Raw genomic sequence first — 19,297 nt, 5'->3', positions numbered from 1 at the left:
TGGGTTTTGAAAAACACACAAAAATGGGCACTCTGAATGCTATGAAACGAAAACAGCCAGGAAATGGTGACATTTGTCATGAAAAAAACCTCACTTTTTTCAACCAGCTCCACTTTTGATCTACCCGAACTTTCTGATCTACACAATATTTATCTGGATGACTGTATTCTTGGACCTGAAGAAACCAGCTGTCCATAACTGCCTTGCACTCACTATTGGGGGAATTTGGAACTGAGAAGTACAGTCTCGTGGTTAAGACACCAGACTGGGGTTTAGGATATCTGGATTCAGTTCCTGGTTTCTCCAAGAGATGCTCAGACTCAAACCTCATAGATTTTAAGGCCAGAAGGGACCATCACCATCATCCAGTCTGACTTCCTGAACATCGCAGGCCATAGAACCTCACCCACCCACTCCTGTAATAGACCCATAACCTCTGGCTGAGTTATTGAAGCCCTCAAATCATGATTTAAAGATTTCCAGTTATCAAGAATCCATCATTTACACCAGTTTAAACCTGCAAGTGGGCTAGGACAACCAGATAGCAACTGAGGGGTAATAGGTGCCTATACAAAAAAAAGTCCCCCAAAACGGGACTGTCCCTTTAAAAATGGGACATCTGGTCACCCTAAAGTGAGCCATGCCTCATGCTGCAAGAGGAAAGTGAAAACCCTCCAGGGTCTCCGACCAATCTGACCCAGTGGAAAATTCCTTCCTGGACCCAAATATGGTAATCAGTTAGACCCTGAACATATGACCGAGACCCACTAGCCAGATATCTGGGAAAGAATTCTCTGTAGCAACTCAGAGCCCTCCCCACCTTGTGTCCCATCACCAGTCACTGGAGATATTTGCTACTAGTACTCGCAAATTGGCTACATGCCATTCTAGACAGTCTCAACATACCATCCCCTCCATAAACTTATCAACTCAGTCTTGAAGCCAGTTAGGTTTTTTGCCCCCACTGCTCCCCTTGGAAGGCTACTGTTAAATGTAGCATCCAAGAAAAATTTCAAGGCTGCAGATAGTCAAATCTATCAATGAAAGGTCTTAAATAGGATTCAGCATATGCAACGTCAGAGCTCAGAAACAGCTGGTACGCATCAGTACAGCAGACTGGCACCTTTCTGAAGAGATTGTTATGCTCTCCAGAAATTCAGGTTTCTTTCTTTCTTTTTTTTTTTTTTAAACAAGTCTGTAGCTGTTATGATTGCAGAGAAATGCTCAGAAATGAGTGGAACTGATGCAGAGATGACTATGTATGTTTGCAGAGAGCTTACATGCTCAGAGGTGTACACTTAACCATCCATCTCAGTGGGGATGTAATTCAGATGCTTAGTGATAACAGAAATGTTAGTATTGTTAATTATTACATTCCTAATGCATAAGAAAGGAGAGGGAGGATCACAGATCTGCACAACTTACCATGGGTAACTTACCATGAATTTGGTGCCAGAAGAGGGTAACATCTGGTAGATACTACCTCTTATTTCCTCCCCCCCAATCAAGAAGTAGCCAGGCCCCAAAAGCCTAGTGGAGCCCATGGGCATATTCAAGTCCAACCAAAGGAGAGCCAAGCTTGAAGAGCCCAGTGGAGCAGAGATGCCCTTTAAATGTTCTACAAAATCCATGAATGGCATCTCATTTTGATAACTCACATGAGCAGAGGTTATTTTGTGGATGAATCTTGTAAGAGTACTTTTTTCCCCACACAAAGTAACCTCTGCACAACTTGACATAATTTATATTTCTTCCCCGCTCTTCTCTGGTGACTAACATCAGTCCAGCACTGAGATATAACAGTTCATCTTGCGTTTCATGTTATACAGTTCCTAATGTAATTAGCCCTAATGTAATAGTTTTAATTGGTTTTGGATTGTAAGATTTGCAAAGGAAATATAATAAATGAATATGCAGAGCACCAGATGGTGACTGTAGTAGCTTCACCCACACAAGAAGAATATTCCTATTTGCAATCTTATCAAAGATGAAATAATTTGGATAATAAGGATCAACAAAGGTAATGCAACAGTTGGTCTTGAAAGAATTTCACAGACGAATGCTGAACCATTTGGCATGTTGAGCATACCAGACTGTTGATAAAAATCCAAAAGCATGTTACCATGAAAATAAATAGTTTAGTCAATAAATGCACCACATGAGAGACAATATCAAGTGATAGTAATGACAGAAATGAAAATAGCTGATCTGCCAATGGAAACATTTGACTAGACGATGGATCCTCATTTATATTTCATTGACTTACACCAGAAATGGAAGCACTTATGTTGATATATGTGAATATTACTTTGCCTGGCATTTAACTAGAATTTATATGAAACTTACTTTGTCAATATTAATTTTGGTTGTGATTTTTCAAAATGTATCAATAAAAAGAAAAAAGTACACCCGGTTAATTATAGTATATCCAAGTAATCTAGTGTGTCTAACAGTAGAGGGTAAATGAAGACTAAAATGTAGTAGGTGATGAAAAATATGTTAGTATTTATCTACATCCAGTTTTTTGAAAATCTTTAGTGAAATAATCAGAACTGTAAATATACTATCTTTAACAAAAGAGCTCCAGCAGCACCAAAAAGTAAAAGCACATTATAGGCAGAGCTGGTTACCAGACACTTCCCATTATAAGACCCCGGTTTTTGTTGCTTACAATTTAACAAACTTTAATCATTTGGGGCTGAAATTTCCCATGCTGCCTGTCTGCCTCAAGGTGAATCGTTTTGGAAAGTTTCAACACAGATTGAACATGGGAGAGGAAGGAGACAAGGACAATTGGATTAGAATGCTGGGTTGGGGGAGACGGGGATGAGGAGCTTGGATGAAGGGAAGACTGGGACTTGGCCTGAGGGGAAGCCTGAGACATGTTGGGCAAGGAGACTGGAACGGTCATGAGAAGCCAGGGGTTGGAAATGGGGATTGGCTAGGTGAGAAAATTAGGATTGGCACAAGGAGTTGGGCGAAGGGAGATAAAGAACTGGATCAGTCTGGAGGTCACGGGTGAAGAAAAGGTAAGGCTTGGAGGGAACAGGGCAGAAGAGTGTGTGACCTCTAAAGCACACTCCCTCCAGAACCTGGCATAGACCCCAAGATTTCTGAATCTCACCATTCCTCTGTTGTGAGCAAATATGGGTGAAAACCACTCACAAACCCACTATTTCATCCTCTGATAGTCCAGGTCCACACAGAGGAGGACAACCACCTACTGCTATCAGTTACTCTATTTGCTTAAGAGCCAGAGGTCTGTGCAGTGGATCTAAAGTTTGCAGCCCTGTTGCTGAAGCATGTGGGTGTCAATATGATTTCACACCGTGGAATTTTTGTTTTGTGTGTGTTTTTTTTTAAACTCAGGGAATTACCCACAGAAAGGGGAAGAAGGACCACTGCTCCCTTGAAAATCCATTGGGTGTCTGGGGGGAGGGTATACGTAGCCCTCTCTGAAAATAGATGTTCCTTAGTGCTGCTGCCATCAACAGTTTTTCTTAATGGCCAAGAGAAAGCACACAAGACACAGCACCTCTTTCTCGGAAAATGAGCCAAAATGGCTTTTCTTAACCCTCCTGACCACATGGAGTAAATTCAGCAAATGAAAGAACTCTAACCTTTACCATGCAATGTGCCACAACCCCCAAGCAAGTCAGTCCCAAATTTGCAGGAGTAACATGAAAATCTATTCCAATACCTTTTAGGAATACAACCACAGTCACAAAAATGTCCAAAACCAATTGTAAAATGATTTCAGTATTGCAGACTTGAAACCACTGTGTTTTGCTACAAGTACTCATCCAGCATGTCAGACTACCGACGATGACAATCACCAGCCAACAATACTTATTCTTGTTGTATATGATAAGTGTAATGACCAAACATAGCTAATGGGACTCTTTCCTCGGGTATATTGCAATTATTTTTATAATCCCATTTGGAACAATGTAAACCTTAAAATCTTCCTAAAAGGCCCAACAGCATTTTAACATGTTCAAGATGGTTTATTCCCCAGCTAGGGATGTGATAATCTGTGTATCCCTTTTAGTTCACTCCAATACTACACAATAGGTTCCAATAATAGTAAAATCCTAAATCCAAATCGTGCATAATCTGTGGATCTGACGAGATCATACCAGGGTTTGGAGTCTGTTAGCAATGTGCATTTCTCTATCAGTCATCTGCACATTTGTCCGTGACACACATGTAAGCTAGTGTGCTGTTTAGAATTTACCTTGAAAGATGATAAAGATCAAACTGGAGCATACTTGAGTTACTATACTAATGTGTGTGCCTGGAGTACAATCTCTTTTTCCTGGTTAGAGGCTCCTGGCAACAAATATTGCTACTCTCCTATGTCACCTGCTCTTGGAAATCTACCCTGTGCTAGTAAGCCTGTTCTATACTGGATTTATATGACTGAGAATCAGGGGTTAAAATAGATTGAAACAAGATGGAGGAGAAGCAACCCAGAAAGAGGGGGAGCTGTGCGGACATCACAGTGCTCTCTAAAGCTAGGGAGAAGACTGGGAGTCCTGCCTCTGCTATTAGCGGAGGAAGAACTGCACTCCCCCACCTCCTCCCCTTCTCCCCAATTTAATGCCTCCTGAGAACTGTAGGCTTGCTGGTAACTGAGATGTCCAGAATTTAGCCTTGCAGTTACCATGTCCACGTACTGAACACTAGAGTGTAATACATACGCTTCTCCTTCCTGAGAATTGCTACAGCTACTGCAGTTTCAGTTTTATATAATTTTTTCATGGCTAAAATGAATGTGAAAATAGAAAGATCCACATTTTACCAAGCGTACAGAAAAATGGGTGAATCCACTGACTGATATGTTGCTACTTTACTGGAACATGTTGTTATATGCCATTATGGGGATATGTCCGAAGAGATGATTAGAAGCCAGCTTGTGGCAAAAACAGCTATACCCATGCATACATGAGTGATTACTACTTGAGCCAGAACTAACTCTACACAGAGCTATAGCAACTGTTAGCCAAATTGAATCTGCTATGGCAGATGCTAAAATAATTGCTCAGGGGACTATAGGCCATGTCCAAGTAGTTAATTCATTAGCAGGGCAATCTCTCCAGACTAGCATAGGAGTTGCAGACAAGATGGTGATAAACCACACAGTAAGCACTGTGTATCCTTGTACCTTTTTGTTAATGCAATACATTGTCATGTTTCATTTAAGGATCTAAGGTGCATATATTCAGCTATACTAGATGCCCTGCAAAAAAATGCCCAATGTCATGGGGTTGGAAAATCAGGGCATTGTACTAATGTATGCTACAGCCATCATTCAGAAATCAGAAATTTTAAAATGAGTTTTCCCTTTTTTTGTTTGCTTTCTTCAAACATTCACACAATATTTTTTGACTGGCACAAATGTTCACAGAAATACTTGCATGGGTATTTGCAAAAAAGGAATTTTAAATTTGCATATGCAAGTATTTGCACCACAAGCATTAGTGTACTTCTCAAATCAAGAAGCAGGAACAATACCATATGACTTGGCTGACCAATCGTAATTAACACATAAGTGCAATTCACACATGAACAAAAGCCCAATGCAAGATCTATGCATCACTTAAGTCCTCAAACAGAGCTGAAGTAGGATTTAAAAGAGGCATATTGTGCTCTCTCTCTCTGTGCACGGTTGCAAATTTCACCAACAATGAATATGCTCAGAATCCTGTTCATTCTTATTCCAAAGAGTGTTTATAATGGCCCAAACATTATTGGATAACGTTGAACAGCAGGAGAAAGTTGTCATCTGCTCATCTACATTTCACAAGCAGAAAGAAAAACAAAACTGGTTGGATACATTATTTGTGGTGCATTATTCTCTCAACTCTGGTCTTGAGTTGGGACTGTTATAGTTCACCTCTCACTGTTCATGAATTACTTTGATATTTGTACCTCAAGAAAACACAGCCCACTGAACTGCAGGGGGGGGACAAGTGGGGCAATTTTCCCCAGGTCCCGGGCCCCACAGGGGCCCCCACAAGAATATAGTATTCTATAGTACTGCAACTTTTTTTTATGGAAGGGGCCCCTGAAATTGCTTTGCCCCAGGCCCCCTGAATCCTCTGGGCAGCCCTGCTGAACTGATGCTTGGTTTAGCTGTGTCAATTCTGCTTGAATCTATCTGTAATGTTTTCAGAGAGCATAGCAGAAATCTAAGCTACATTTGGTGACATACCTAAAAAAACAAAACAAAAACAAAACAGTCCCAGTGCATGGTAGTCTTAATGCACAGCACTCAAATACTTGCGGAGTTCTATATTGTGAAAATTTGCTTTGCTTGTAATAGAGCTTTTTACTACTTTAACCCCTTAGGTTGTTATTGGATTTTTGCTTCCACACAGGCACCGAGTGGCTCTACTTGTTTAGCAGCCATCTTCACCGTAAAAGACAGCACTGGTAGGGTTACCATACGTCCGTTTTTTCCCGGACATGTCCGGCTTTTCGGCAATCAAACCCCCGTCCAGGGGGAATTGCCAAAAAGCCGAACATGTCCGGGAAAAATACCGGCCGGGCATTTCCTCTCCCGCAGCTGCTCTGCTCCTCCCCGGACTCAGACTTCGGCTCTGTTTAAGAGCCACGCTGCCCGAGCCAGTGCTACCGGCTTCGGGCAGCCCCCTTGCCTCCGGACCCCAGCCCCTGGCTGGGTGCTTCCCCTCCCGGGTTCCAGCTGTGCTGGGGAAGCGCTGGCCGGGGGCGCAGGGTCTGGAGGCTGCCCGGCAAACCGTGAAGCCGGTAGCGCTTGGGCAGCCCTTTTCGCGTGGCTGGGAGGGAGGAGGGGGAGTTAGGGCGGGGACTTTGGGGAAGGGGCGGGGAATGGGCGGAGTTGGGGTGGGGAAGGGGTGGAGTTGGGGCAGGGCCGGGGGTGGGAAAGGGGTGGGGCCAGGGCCCCGTGGAGTGTCCTCTTTTTTTATTTTTTAAATATGGTAACCCTAGCACTGGGCCCCACAGTTCAAACTGTAATACTGCACTGGTGCCCAAATAAAACTGAAAAGGGATGTGGGCCTCCAAACTGAAATACAGTCATTTGCCTTTATCTGTGAGAGAAGCTGTGTCCCCGGAACTACAAAAGCCTTCATCTGATAAAACAGTACAACATAGTCTAGCACAACTGATTATACAAAACAGTGACATAAACAAGATAAAAGTAAACAGTAGACAAATACATGCCAGAGTGCTAATTCTAAGAATTTCAGAATGGTCCTTTTGAAAAAGTTTGTAGACTTAGGCTTGTACAAAAAAAAAGGAAAATCTAATTTTATCTCCAAACTTTACCATCCAAATATCCGCACTGATCTACTATGCAGCATGAGTAAGGATGAGAATCTACTCCAGACTGTGGAACAAAATGGCCCTTCTATAGATGTTATGATGTGGATAAATATGAAAAGCTATCTATCTTGCACATTTACATCATCAAGAGAAGATCTGTGCTTGTAATTCTCTATAAGTAAACTTTTCAAAAATGCCTAAGTGTATTAGAAGCTTATGTCACATTGAAAGTCACTGGAAATCTAAGTGCTTAGGTCACTTTTGAAAATGGGATTTAGGATCTCAGGGCCATATTTTAAAAGATATTTTAAGTGCCTGACTCTCACTGAAATCAGGGGATACCTAAATACCTTTAAAATATGGCCCTAAATCACTTAAGGCTTTTTTGAAAAGTTAACCATAGATGAACCGGATTACAATATTTGCCTCTCTTTCAGCTGTTCATTACTACAAATGAGACTGGGCGGCCTACCATAGCATTAGAACACAAACACCGCAAGGATATGGGCCAGAAATCATTGTAACATAATCATAGACTGTCAGTGCATATGGACTCTTTGGCAAAGTTACTCTAATCCAGCGGTTCTCAAACTCCATTGCACTGCGACCCCTTCTGACAACAAAAATTACTACATGACTCCGGAGGGGGGACCGAAGCTTGAGCCTGCCCGAGCCCCGTCACCCCGGGGCCAAAGCTTGAGCCCCACCACCCTGGGGGGTGGTGGGAAGGGACAAAGACAAAACCCAAGAGATTCAACCCCAGGCAGCGAGCTGGTAACCTGAGCCCCCCACTCAGGGCTGAAGCCCCCAGGCTTCGGCTTCGACACCGGGCAGCGGAGCTCAGGCTTGGGCTTCGGCCCCAGGGGAGTGGGGCTTGGGCTTGGGTTTTGGCCCCGGAGGAGTGGGGCTCGGGCTTCGGCCCCAGGACCCAGCAAGTCTAACACCCGCACTGGCAACCCAATTAAAACAGGGCCATGACCCACCTGGGGATCCCAACCCACAGTTTGACAACCCTTGTTCTAATCACATTGTATTTGATGAATTAGGATGCTTTAAGGTGACACTCTCAATTGAAGTTTTGATACAGACTGATTTCAAAATATTTAATTTCTGATGCTGAACTCTTTAAATAGCATGCCCTGAATTTTGTTTTAATTCCATTAAAATATTATAAAGGGTTTTTCTGCTCCCCTCCTGATGTTTATAAGGGCTACTTTATTATGGGAAGAGTGGGCATCATCAGTAAAAAATGTTCTCGGGTCTTAATGTTACTTGTCCATGTAAGCAGTTGCTGAATTTCCCACAGGGATAAGAACATAAGAATGGCAATACTGGGTCAGACCAAAGGTCTATCCAGCCCAGTATCCTGTCTACTGACAGTGACCAATGCCAGGTGACCCAGAGGGAGTGAACCTAACAGATAATGATCAAGTGATCTCTTTCCTGCCAACCATCTCCACCCTGTGACAAACAGAGGCTAGGGATTCCATTCCTTACCCATCCTGGCTAATAGCTATTAATGAAATTAACCACCATGAATTTATCTAGTTCTCTTTTAAACCCTGTTATAGTCCTAGCCTTCACAATCTCCTCAGGCAAGGAGTTCCACAGGTTGACTGTGACCTGTGTGAAGAAAGACTTCCTTTTATTTGTTTTAAACCTGCTGCCCATTAATTTCATTTGATGGCCTTCATTCTTATATTATGGGAACAAGTAAATAACTCATGATTATATATACCTCTATCATATCCCCCCTTAGTCTCCTCTTTTCCAAGTTGAAAAGTCCTAGCCTCTTTAATCTCTCCTCACATGGAACCTGTTCCAAACCCCTAATCATTTTAGTTGCCCTTCTCTGAAGATTTTCTAATGCCAGTATATCTTTTTTGAGATGAGGAGACCACATCTGTACGCAGCATTCAAGTTGTGGGCGGACCATGGATTTATATAAGGGCAATAAGATATTCTCCATCTTATTCTCTATTACTTTTTTAGTGATTCCTAACATCCTGTTTGCTTTTTTGCCACCTCACTGGCTGGATCCAGTTTTTATCAACAAGCAGAGACTGTAACCCTTTGGTATCAGAAATGGAAAAACTGCTACTGACACTGCAAACCCGGGAGAAGTTAGAATTCATAAGGAATTCAAAGACTGCAGGCCTCTCCGGTACAGGGTAGACATAGAACCACAGAAACAAAGGGCTGGAAGGGACTTCAAGAGGTCATGAAATCCAACCCCTACTCTGAGGCAGGACCAAAAAACCTAGACCATCTCTGACAGGTGTCTGCCCAATCTGTTCTTATAAAGGGGATTCTACAATGATGGGGATTCCACAATCTCCCTTAGAAGTCTGTGCCAGATCCTAACTACCCTGATAGTGAGACAGTTTTTCCTAATGTCTAAGCTAATTCTCCCTTGCAGCAGATTAAGCCCATTTCTTCCTGTCCTACCTTCTGTGGATATGGAGAACAATTGATCACCACCCTCTTTATAGCAGCCGTTAACATATTTGAAGACTATCAAGTCTCCCTCAGTCTTCTCTTCTTCAGACTTAACATGCAGAGTTTTTTAAACCATTCCTCACAGGTCAGGTTTTCTAAATCTATCATCAGTTTTATTGTTTTCCTCTGGACTCTCTACAATTTTTCCACATCTCTCTCTAAATGTGACACCTAGAGTAGAACACTGTACTAGTGTGATCTGAGGCCCCACCAGTGCTGAATAGAGTGGAACAATTACCTCCCATGTCTTACATATGACAGTCTGTTAATACACTACAGAATGATATATTAGCCTTTTTTTGCAGCTGCATCACATTGTTGACTCGTATTCAATTTGTGATCCGCTATAACCTGCAAATCCTTTTCAGCAGCATTATCGTCTAGCCAGTTATTCCCCATTTTGTAGTTGTGTGTTTGACTTTTCCTTTCTCACTGAAGTACTTTGCACTTTATTGAATTTCATTTTATTAATTTCAGATCAATTCTCTAATTTGTCAAGCTCATTTTGAATTCTAATCCTGTGCTCCAGGGTGCTTGTAACCCCTTCCAGCTTTGTATCATCCGTAAGTTTTCTAAGCACACTCTCCATTCCATAGTCCAACTCATGAATAAAACTATTCAAAAGTACAGGACCAAAGACTGATACCTGTAGGATCCCACTAGATGCACCATCCCAGTTTGACAGCAACCATCGATAACTACTTTTTGAGTATGGTCTTTCAACAAGTTGTGCACCCACCTTATAGCAATTTCATCTAGACCACATTTCCCTAGTTTGCTTATGGGAACGTCAGGTAGGACTGTGTGAAAAGCTTTATGAAAATCAAGATATATCATAACTACTACTTCTCTCTATCCACTAGGTCAATAACCCTAATAATGTCAGGGTTATTGACATAGAATAAAATTAGTAGGTTTGGCATGATTTGTTTCTGACAAATCCATGCTGGCTATTCCTTATAACCTTATTGTCCTCTAGGTACCTACAAATAATAATGGATCTACTTAAATTTAATAATTTGTTCCAGTATCTTCCCAGGTATTGAAGGTAGACTAGCTCATCTGTAATTCCCCAGCCCTCTTTGTTCCCATTTTTAAAGATAGGTACTATGCTTGTTCATCTTCAGTGTTCTGGGACCTCACCTGTCTTCTGTGAGATCTCAAAGGTAATTACTAACAATTCTGAGATGGCTTCAGCTAGTTCCTTAAGTATCTAAGGATGAATTTTATCATTCCTTGCTGACTTGAATACATCTAAATTATCTCAATATTCTTTAACCTGTTCTTTCCCTATTTTGATTTCCATTCCTTCCCAATTGTCATTAATATTAATCGTGTTGAGTAACTGGTCACCATTAACCTTTTTAATGAAGAGTGAAGCAAAACAGACATTAAACACCTCAGCCTTCTTGATGTCATCCGTTATTAGATCTCCTTCTCCACTAAGCAGAGCACCTACACATTCCTTCACCTTTATCTTGCTCCTAATGTATTCATAGAAACTCTTCTTATTGCCTTTTCTTTCCCTTGCTAAGTGTAACTTATTTTGTGCCTTAGCATTTCTGATTTTGTCACTACATGTTTGTGCTATTATTTTGTACTCCTCCTTAGCAATTTGCCCACATTTCCACTTTTTGTAAGATTCTGTTTTGATTTTCAGGCCATTAAACAGCTCCTGATAGAATAGTACGAGGCTAATATGGCTCTTTCTATCTTTTATTCACATCAGAATAGTTGGCAATTGTATGTTTAATATTGTTTCCTTGAGAAACTGCTAGGTCTCAAGAATTCTTTTTTCCCTTAGATTTTCTTTCCATGGGATCTTACCAACCCATTCTCTGCGTTTGTCCAAGTCTGCTTTTTTGAAGCCCATTGTCCTTATTCTGCTGCTTTCACTCCTTCCTTTCCTTAGATCAGGGGTCAGCAACGTTCGGCACGCGGCTCGCCAGGGTAAGCACCCTAGCGGACCGGGCCAGTTTAATTACCTGCTGACGTGGCAGGTTCGGCCAATCGTGGCCCCCACTCACCGCGGTTCACCGTCCCAGGCCAATGGGGGCAGCGGGAAGCGGCGCGGGCTGAGGGATGTGCTGGCCGCGGCTTCCTGCCGCCCCCATTGGCCCGGGACGGCGAACTGTGGCCACTGGGGGCCGCGATCAGCCAAACCTGCTGTGTCAGCAGGTAAATAAACTGGCCTGGCCCGCTAGGGTGCTTACCCTGGCGAGCCGCGTGCCGAACGTTGCCAATCCCTGCCTTAGATCATGACATCTTTCATTTCAGGATTACTTTCTCCCAAATTGCCTTCCACCTTGAGATTTGCAACCAATTCTTCCATGTTGGCCAGACTCAGGTCTAAAATGGCTGCGCCCCTGGTTATTTCCTCCACTTTCTGAAAAAAAGACATTGTCCCTAATACATTCCAAGAATGTACCAGAAATTCTGTGTTTTGCCTTATTACTTTTCCAACAGATCTGTAGTTAAAATTCCCCATTACTGCCAGTTATTTCTGTTATTTGCTATTTACACCTACACCCTACCAATATATTGAATATAGCCACAGTCCAAGTAAATTGTTTTAGTGGATTCATCCCACTAAGCCACATCACCTCTGTTCTATCCAGATAGAGCATCAGCGAACTCATTCTAATCTGGGTCAATGCCTTGGGTAGGTAAACAAGAAAGAGGCACCATCTGGATCTGATGAAAATGAAATGCAGAGTTGAATGTCCTGAGTATACAGATGGCACCATAGCCCAAACCCTCTCACTGTGTCTCATAATAGCCAGACGTATGTTGCCTGAGTGGAATTCTTTTCAGTCTTGAGATGAGAGGGTCCGTTGGGTGGATGAACAATTATTCCACACCAACCTCCTGCTGACCTCCCAGAAAAGGAAAAATAGAGCCATAGAAAATCAATCCCATCCACCTTGCCAGATCCCACAGGCATGTCTGCAACATCTGTTGATCAATAGTAGAAAGAGGCAGTGGATGTAATAAAAACAACATGGACACTTACAGAGTGTTGATTAACTAGTTCCCTCCTTAGCTACCTTAGGGAGAGCAGGAAAAGAAAGCCCAGGATCAGTAATGGGCAGTAAATAACTGAAATCTCCTACTCAGGATTCCTATTCTCAAGGAGTTTGCAAAACTCACGTATTTCATAAAGAGCTTTTATAAACATGTATATAGTTTGTTTTTTAAGTAACAAAATATTCAGATTTTTCTGAACTACCATACAGAAATTTCCAGAATAAATCCCCACTAGATAGGCCTAAGAACTGAATTTAATAACTAAGCTTAAGTTTGGATTTAAACTAGTCATGTCTGAACCAGGTTCTACGGCAGTTTGACCCGCCAAACCATGCTAAAAATATAACAGGATAAAAGGAGACCCCCAGCCCTCAAAATCAAACCAAAACAAAAAACCTTTCAAGCCATACATCAGAAAGAAGCAGTGAAAGGAAAGGAAATTAAAATACAGGTTAACATCAAACAGAAAACACCCCTCCAGCCCCACCCCATTTTTTCCTCGGCAGGTTACCTTTAAATTATATTTTGATATTATTCTCAGTTTTATGTTTATGCCAAACTTGTGGTTATTTGGAAATTACTTATATGATATTTGGTCTGTAGCGTAGTCATTGATTTAGAGAATTGGAATGGTCATTACTACATAACTGAGGTGAATCGGCTTTGAGTACTCATTAATGTGTAGTTCTACTCTTAAAAGTGACTTAAAATGGCGTTTGGGGGTTCCATGTTTACTCAGTCACACCATGGCACGGCCAAGTTGGTCCCTGTCCACCCCAAACTGTACTTGAAGGGAGCCCTTTGCATGTGGTCCCCTTTTCTGATTGCATGGAAAGTGTGTTGTGGAGGGAGGGAAATCAGATGCCCCTAAGGCACAACCCTCCCCTGCCAGGGGTCTACCTTCTTCTACCCCACCTTCCTGACCTCATGGAAGCCTGTCAGCAGGTCTAGGATCCATATGAGAGGGATGAAGATTGAGCAGCATGGGCATGAGCTGGGGGTGGGGACAGGGAATGTGAGTCCTCCCACTCTCTGGCTCCACCAAGAACCTCTGCAAAAAATAATAGAGCAAGGCACCACTGTGGCTAGGGGTTCCCTGTTAATGCGATTCCAAGGACCCTACCTTCCTACCTACCCCTGCCCCCCAAGGGATCTGTGCTAATCCCTGGAAATCTGCCAGATTTGAGGGCTAGCCCTGCAAACTTTTCTACAGAGGGCAACCCCTCCATTGGGTTGATATGAGGGATCTGCGCCGGGGATTCCCCACAAACAATTCCTCTCCCAAAACTTCCTGCCCCATGGCTTTCCTGTGGAATGGGGTATTGTCTGGGTCCAAATGTGCATTTTACAAGTACAACGTGGTTCCGAAGGAGTTTTAGTTTGAAAAATCGATTCAGCTGTCAATTAAAAACCTTATATATCCAAATAGCCTGATCTGGTATGTGCAGTATTGCCAGGCCCAGGCATTCAAACATGACGACTCAGGCTCCAAAAAGTCATGAGACTTTAAGATAATAAATGTTGGGTTCTTTTTATCTGCCTTCATTGTTGGAGCATTTAGGGGTCACGTTTTCAAGCTTTTCTTCGCAGCCACGGGGGCTGGTAACTTACTTTTTTTTTAATTACATGAGAATCTCAGCTTTCACATGACGCCAGAAGCTGAGGCTTCAAGAAAAACAGCAAAATGTCACAAGAGAGCTAGCAACACTAAGTAAAATATTCTGCTGGCACAATTTCCTCAGTGGCACTGACGTGGTAAAGGGCGTGTATTGTGGTACTGTATATTCAGATGAAAGGAAAACAGTGGTGAAAAACGTGTTACAGAAATGGAGGGAACAGAGCACAGTTACAGAGGGAAGCAGAGAAAGGCAGTCAGTGGGATACTTTATTTGTATCCCCAATAATGTCCAAATTAATTAGAATAACGTAGTTGTGTCCAAACCTGTGGCCCACTAGGCTCTGAACTGTAGCTGTTGAGGGTGACTTTGTTAAGAAAACATGTTTGACTATGAATATGTCTTGCCCTCTGATTTATGTAGTTGAGTGTTTGAATCAGTCTCATTAATACTGAGAGGAGGTGGGGTTACCAGGTCCCTATCAGTGCCAGGAGCAGCTCTGGTGTGAGCAGGGAGTGCTTTGACCAGTTGCTGTCCCTTTCTTATTGTATCTGCTCAGCAGCTCCTCCTGTGGGCATCATGTTGCACCGCAAGGGAGGGGAAAGGAAAGGGAGAAAAGAATACCTCTGCTTGATTCATCACCTGCAATCCTGCCAGACTGAGAGAGCCCAAGAGAGAGCAGGACAGGTGCTCAACTAGTTCTGCCTGAGCCTAGGGAAATAGAACTATTGATTGGGGACCCATGAGCTTTTTGAAATAATATGTTCATTCTTCCAGGTGAAAAGGTTAGATAATTCTGTAATGAAGTAACCAACAAGCTCAACAAGCTACCACAATTAGCTGTTTGACAGCCTGCTTGACGACTATACTGTACATCAATTTATTCCTGTCTGAAACTGCTCTGAGAGCGACCCTTCTGACACTGATGATGAATAAAATGATGTTACTACCATTCATGTAAAGGCAGCATGCATCCAAATACATCTCTACCCCAATTTAACGCGACCCGATATAACGTGAATTTGGATATAACGCGGTAGAACAGTGCTCCGGGCGCTCCGGGGCGCCTGCGCTCTCCGGCAGATCAAAGCAAGTTCAATAGAATGCGGTTTCACCTATAATGTGGTAAGATTTTTTGGCTCCCAAGGACAGCGTTATATTGGGGTAGAGGTGTATCCCACACAGTAAAGTCCTCTTTTTTTTAAAATAACCCAAAACCTGTTATATTAAGAATGTATTCTCTGGGATTCAAACAAAACATTAAAATATGACACTTTTTTAAATGGCTATCTGAAAAAGGAAAATTCCTATGAGAAGAATCAGCTTCCAGTGCAACAAAAATGCAATCCAAACCAGCCCTTCCTGCAGATCAAGAAATCCAAAGAAACACATTTTCTGGCATTAAAACAAATGCTCCCTTTTCCACTGTTAAAATAATTCCAGGAAATAGAAAGAAACATGAACAGCAAACAAGGGCTGTATTTGTGCAATACCTAGCACAACGGGGTCCTGGTCCGTGACTGAGGTTCCTAGCCGCTACTGCAATAATACAAATATTATAACAACAGTAGCAGCAGCAGCTGAAGATTTCATTAATTTAGAAACAGCAGTGGTCCGATAAGTTGCATCAGAGTGGAAATCAGATTCAAAATACAGAAAACAGAGATTATATTTTAAAGATACTCTGAGTTTTAGTAAACTCGACTTAAAGGTTATGATTCTTACACATATTTTTTACCCAAAATGCTTTTTTTTTTTTCCTCTTTGCAAAACTGAAATGATCTACACAAATCTTTCCAAGTCTTTCTCCTGCCTGAATTTTGAAGCTGAGATTTTGAAGACTGTCTATGACACACGGTTTAAACACAATCTCACTACAGGTTGTAGTCTGAAAAAAATATATATTGTATAATCAGGTTGCTGCTTGCCAGACTTCACGCAGTAATTGACATATGTATATATGGATTTTGGCATGCATTCTTTAGGCAGCGTTTTGAAAATGTTGTACTACGGAATGTATTTATTTGATGTTTTCCCTACAAACAAGAAGTAACAGACCTTACATTAGGGTCCTGCAGACTGGAGGCCTTACTGGTATTTACAAATGGTGTCTCTTCTTTCCCCACCTGCTAAAGGAAAGAGACATAGTTTAGTATAATGTCAATATATTTATGGTACATAGTTATAGTTTTATAGTATGGTATATATTTATAGCATTTTATAGTATAATATATTTACTATATAACTATTTCTACAAATTGTTTTGTTTTCCGTTTACTTCTGTTGAGATTCATTTAAAAGTTGATCAGCTGCCAAATACAGGGCACAGTAGAATAGTATTGTGGGAAGATGATCTTTTTGGAAAAACACAGATATAAATGCATATTCCATAAAATATTTGAGCATAGGTAGTGGAACCATTGAAACCAAACATACCCCTTTTTCTTCTATTTAACCCCTCCCCAAAACTAAACTATGTGCAGATTATTTCCACCTGCATATCCACACCCTAATTAGAATCACCACGCCAAATCTCATAATTCTTCAGACACTGACAAATGAATAGAAAAAGTAATACCTCTACAAACAATTAGTCTCTACATAAAATCCACAAAAAGCTCTCCAATCCACCATTCCCTTACAAGCCAAAACCTGTCTCTCTTGTATACTTTGTTTACAAATGCTGGAAAAACAACTATGTATAGACGTAATATTGCTTAAATGAAATTGCCAGACAAAGCATCACAGCAGCTAATTTGACTTAGCCGTTTATTACTCGTCAATGTAGATCCAAGACTCCAATAGCCACATATCACCAGCGCAATATTGTACCTGGTCCCCATCCACTCTACTAATACTGTCTACAAACACTAGAGTATCTCCATATCTATAGTAGACTAGAGGGTCAATGACTTTACCTACTGTATTTAAAGGATAGAGAGGAGTTAGTGCATACAATATATTACCTATTGTATTAATTTTTTATTGTTTATTAAAAACAACAACACTTAACATGTAGATATGTTTTTTTATACTTGGAGCACTCTAAGTATTTCTAATCAGTTTTATAGGTTAATTATAGATTTCTAAAGAAAAATATCTACACTACATGTGTGGTTCACAATTGGGCTGGGTATGGGACATAGCAAAATTAATTCTTAAATTTCTGACTTTCAAATGTTTAGGTTTTTTTTCAAACTACAACCCGTCGAGAGGTTGTGTTTAAGGTCTATATATTCACAATCGAGCTCTGCCTTAAAATGTTTTTCTTTAGGGAATGAGGGGGGAAAATGAATCACAGTTAATGTAGGTGGGTTTCAGAAGTTAGTACTTTGATCTTTAATATTTATGGCAGGTGGTGATGCTTCACGTAAAACCGCTGTATTTCTGAATGTTGAAAATATGAATGCAACTGTCAGAGACTTAACACAGTCTCTTCTGTCCAAATGATAATATCTTAATCATGTGCTTTGTGAAATGATAATTAGCTAGTTTCTTACTATTTGACAAACCAACTCTTTAAAAATCACAAATTTTACTTTATTCCAATATTAAAATTACCAAATTGAAAATGAGGAGTGACCTGAATTTTAAGGCGCACTTGAACATAATAATAGATAACAGAGTTTTCTACTATTACTGAGAATGGAGCATAGGAAGATTACAAAAGTCAGCAATTATAACGGCAAATGAAATTATTAGAATTCCATCTACTTCAGCAATATGAGATGAGTGTCGCCTTTAGCCAGCTATGAGAAGGATCCAGAATATTACTGGCTAATAATGGTTTCCCCCAATCCTGTGACAGTAAGATGACATCTACACTTAGAGCTAAGGGTGTGATTCACAGCTTGTGTAGACATACTCATACTTGCTCTCAGTGAGCTAGTATGCTAAAAATAGTAGGGTAGTATCAGTAAGCAGAGGCCTGGGCTACCTGGCACGAGTTCAAACCCGCCCAGACCCCCTGTGTATGCACCCGTGGCGGCTAGTCCATGACATTGCTCATGCTGCCCATGCTATCATGGCTACAATACTATGTTTAGCTCGATGAGAGCTAGCACAAGAATACACGCACAAGCTAGGAATCACAGCTCTAGCTCCAAATGCAGATGAAGCCTTAATCCCAAGGCCATTGCTACCTCTCCAGCATGGATCTACACTGGAACATGGAGCCAGCTTAATGGAAGGTCAGGAAAAAGGAGTATTCTTAAACACTATTTTCTACATATTGAGGGCTTTTTCATTATTATTTTCATCTTCTTCATTATTATTTTATGCTCTATGGGATAGAAAGTAAATATTGAAAGTGGGTATTGTAGAAGAACAGACCCGGAAAGAAGTTCTACCTGTAAATTATATTACTGAGAAGGGCTCCAGCAGTCTGGAAACTGGGTTGCTCCTGTTTTTGCAGGATCAGGTAGCTAAATCAGTCAGCTGACAGAATGCTTTTGGCCTTGTTTCCTTTTTACATGGCAAACCACCCTCACTAACCAGTGAGCAACTTCCTCAGCGCATCTGAAAGCATCTAACCCATAACTTGAAACAAGCACTATATACAAGGTAAAATTCCCATAGGAGTGTCCAGATTGTTGGAGCTCCTGGAAGAAATGCAAATGTTATGACCAAGATTCATCTTTCTGTTCAGGGATACCCAATAATCTGAAAAAGGAGTTTTGTTTAGAACCACCCAATATCTGATGGGAAATTTATATCAGCAACTAGCCAGAGAGGTCCCTGTGGACTACTAAGCTCAGAGGCTCTGACAACCACACAGTAATGATGTATGAAGGCAGAAATGCAGCGCCATGTGGCTGCTCAGCAGACTTATTCCACTGAGGCAG

The 19,297-nt window shown here is 41.4% G+C and overlaps 1 protein-coding gene across 1 annotated transcript in view; it reads right to left on the bottom strand.

The window, feature by feature from the left end:
* EPB41L4B (erythrocyte membrane protein band 4.1 like 4B) overlaps positions 1-19,297 on the bottom strand; it is a 267,846-nt gene that overhangs the window by 55,875 nt on the left and 192,674 nt on the right. The window contains exon 19 of the mRNA XM_054019078.1: positions 16,512-16,579. Coding sequence (XP_053875053.1) covers positions 16,512-16,579 — 68 coding nt within the window. The remainder of the gene's footprint in view (positions 1-16,511; positions 16,580-19,297) is intronic.

The sequence above is a fragment of the Malaclemys terrapin genome, chromosome 2 (genome assembly GCF_027887155.1).
Source record: "Malaclemys terrapin pileata isolate rMalTer1 chromosome 2, rMalTer1.hap1, whole genome shotgun sequence".
Lineage (NCBI taxonomy): Eukaryota > Metazoa > Chordata > Testudines > Emydidae > Malaclemys > Malaclemys terrapin.
Note: the sequence above shows the minus strand (reverse complement) of the source record. Positions and strands in the feature narration are given on the sequence as shown.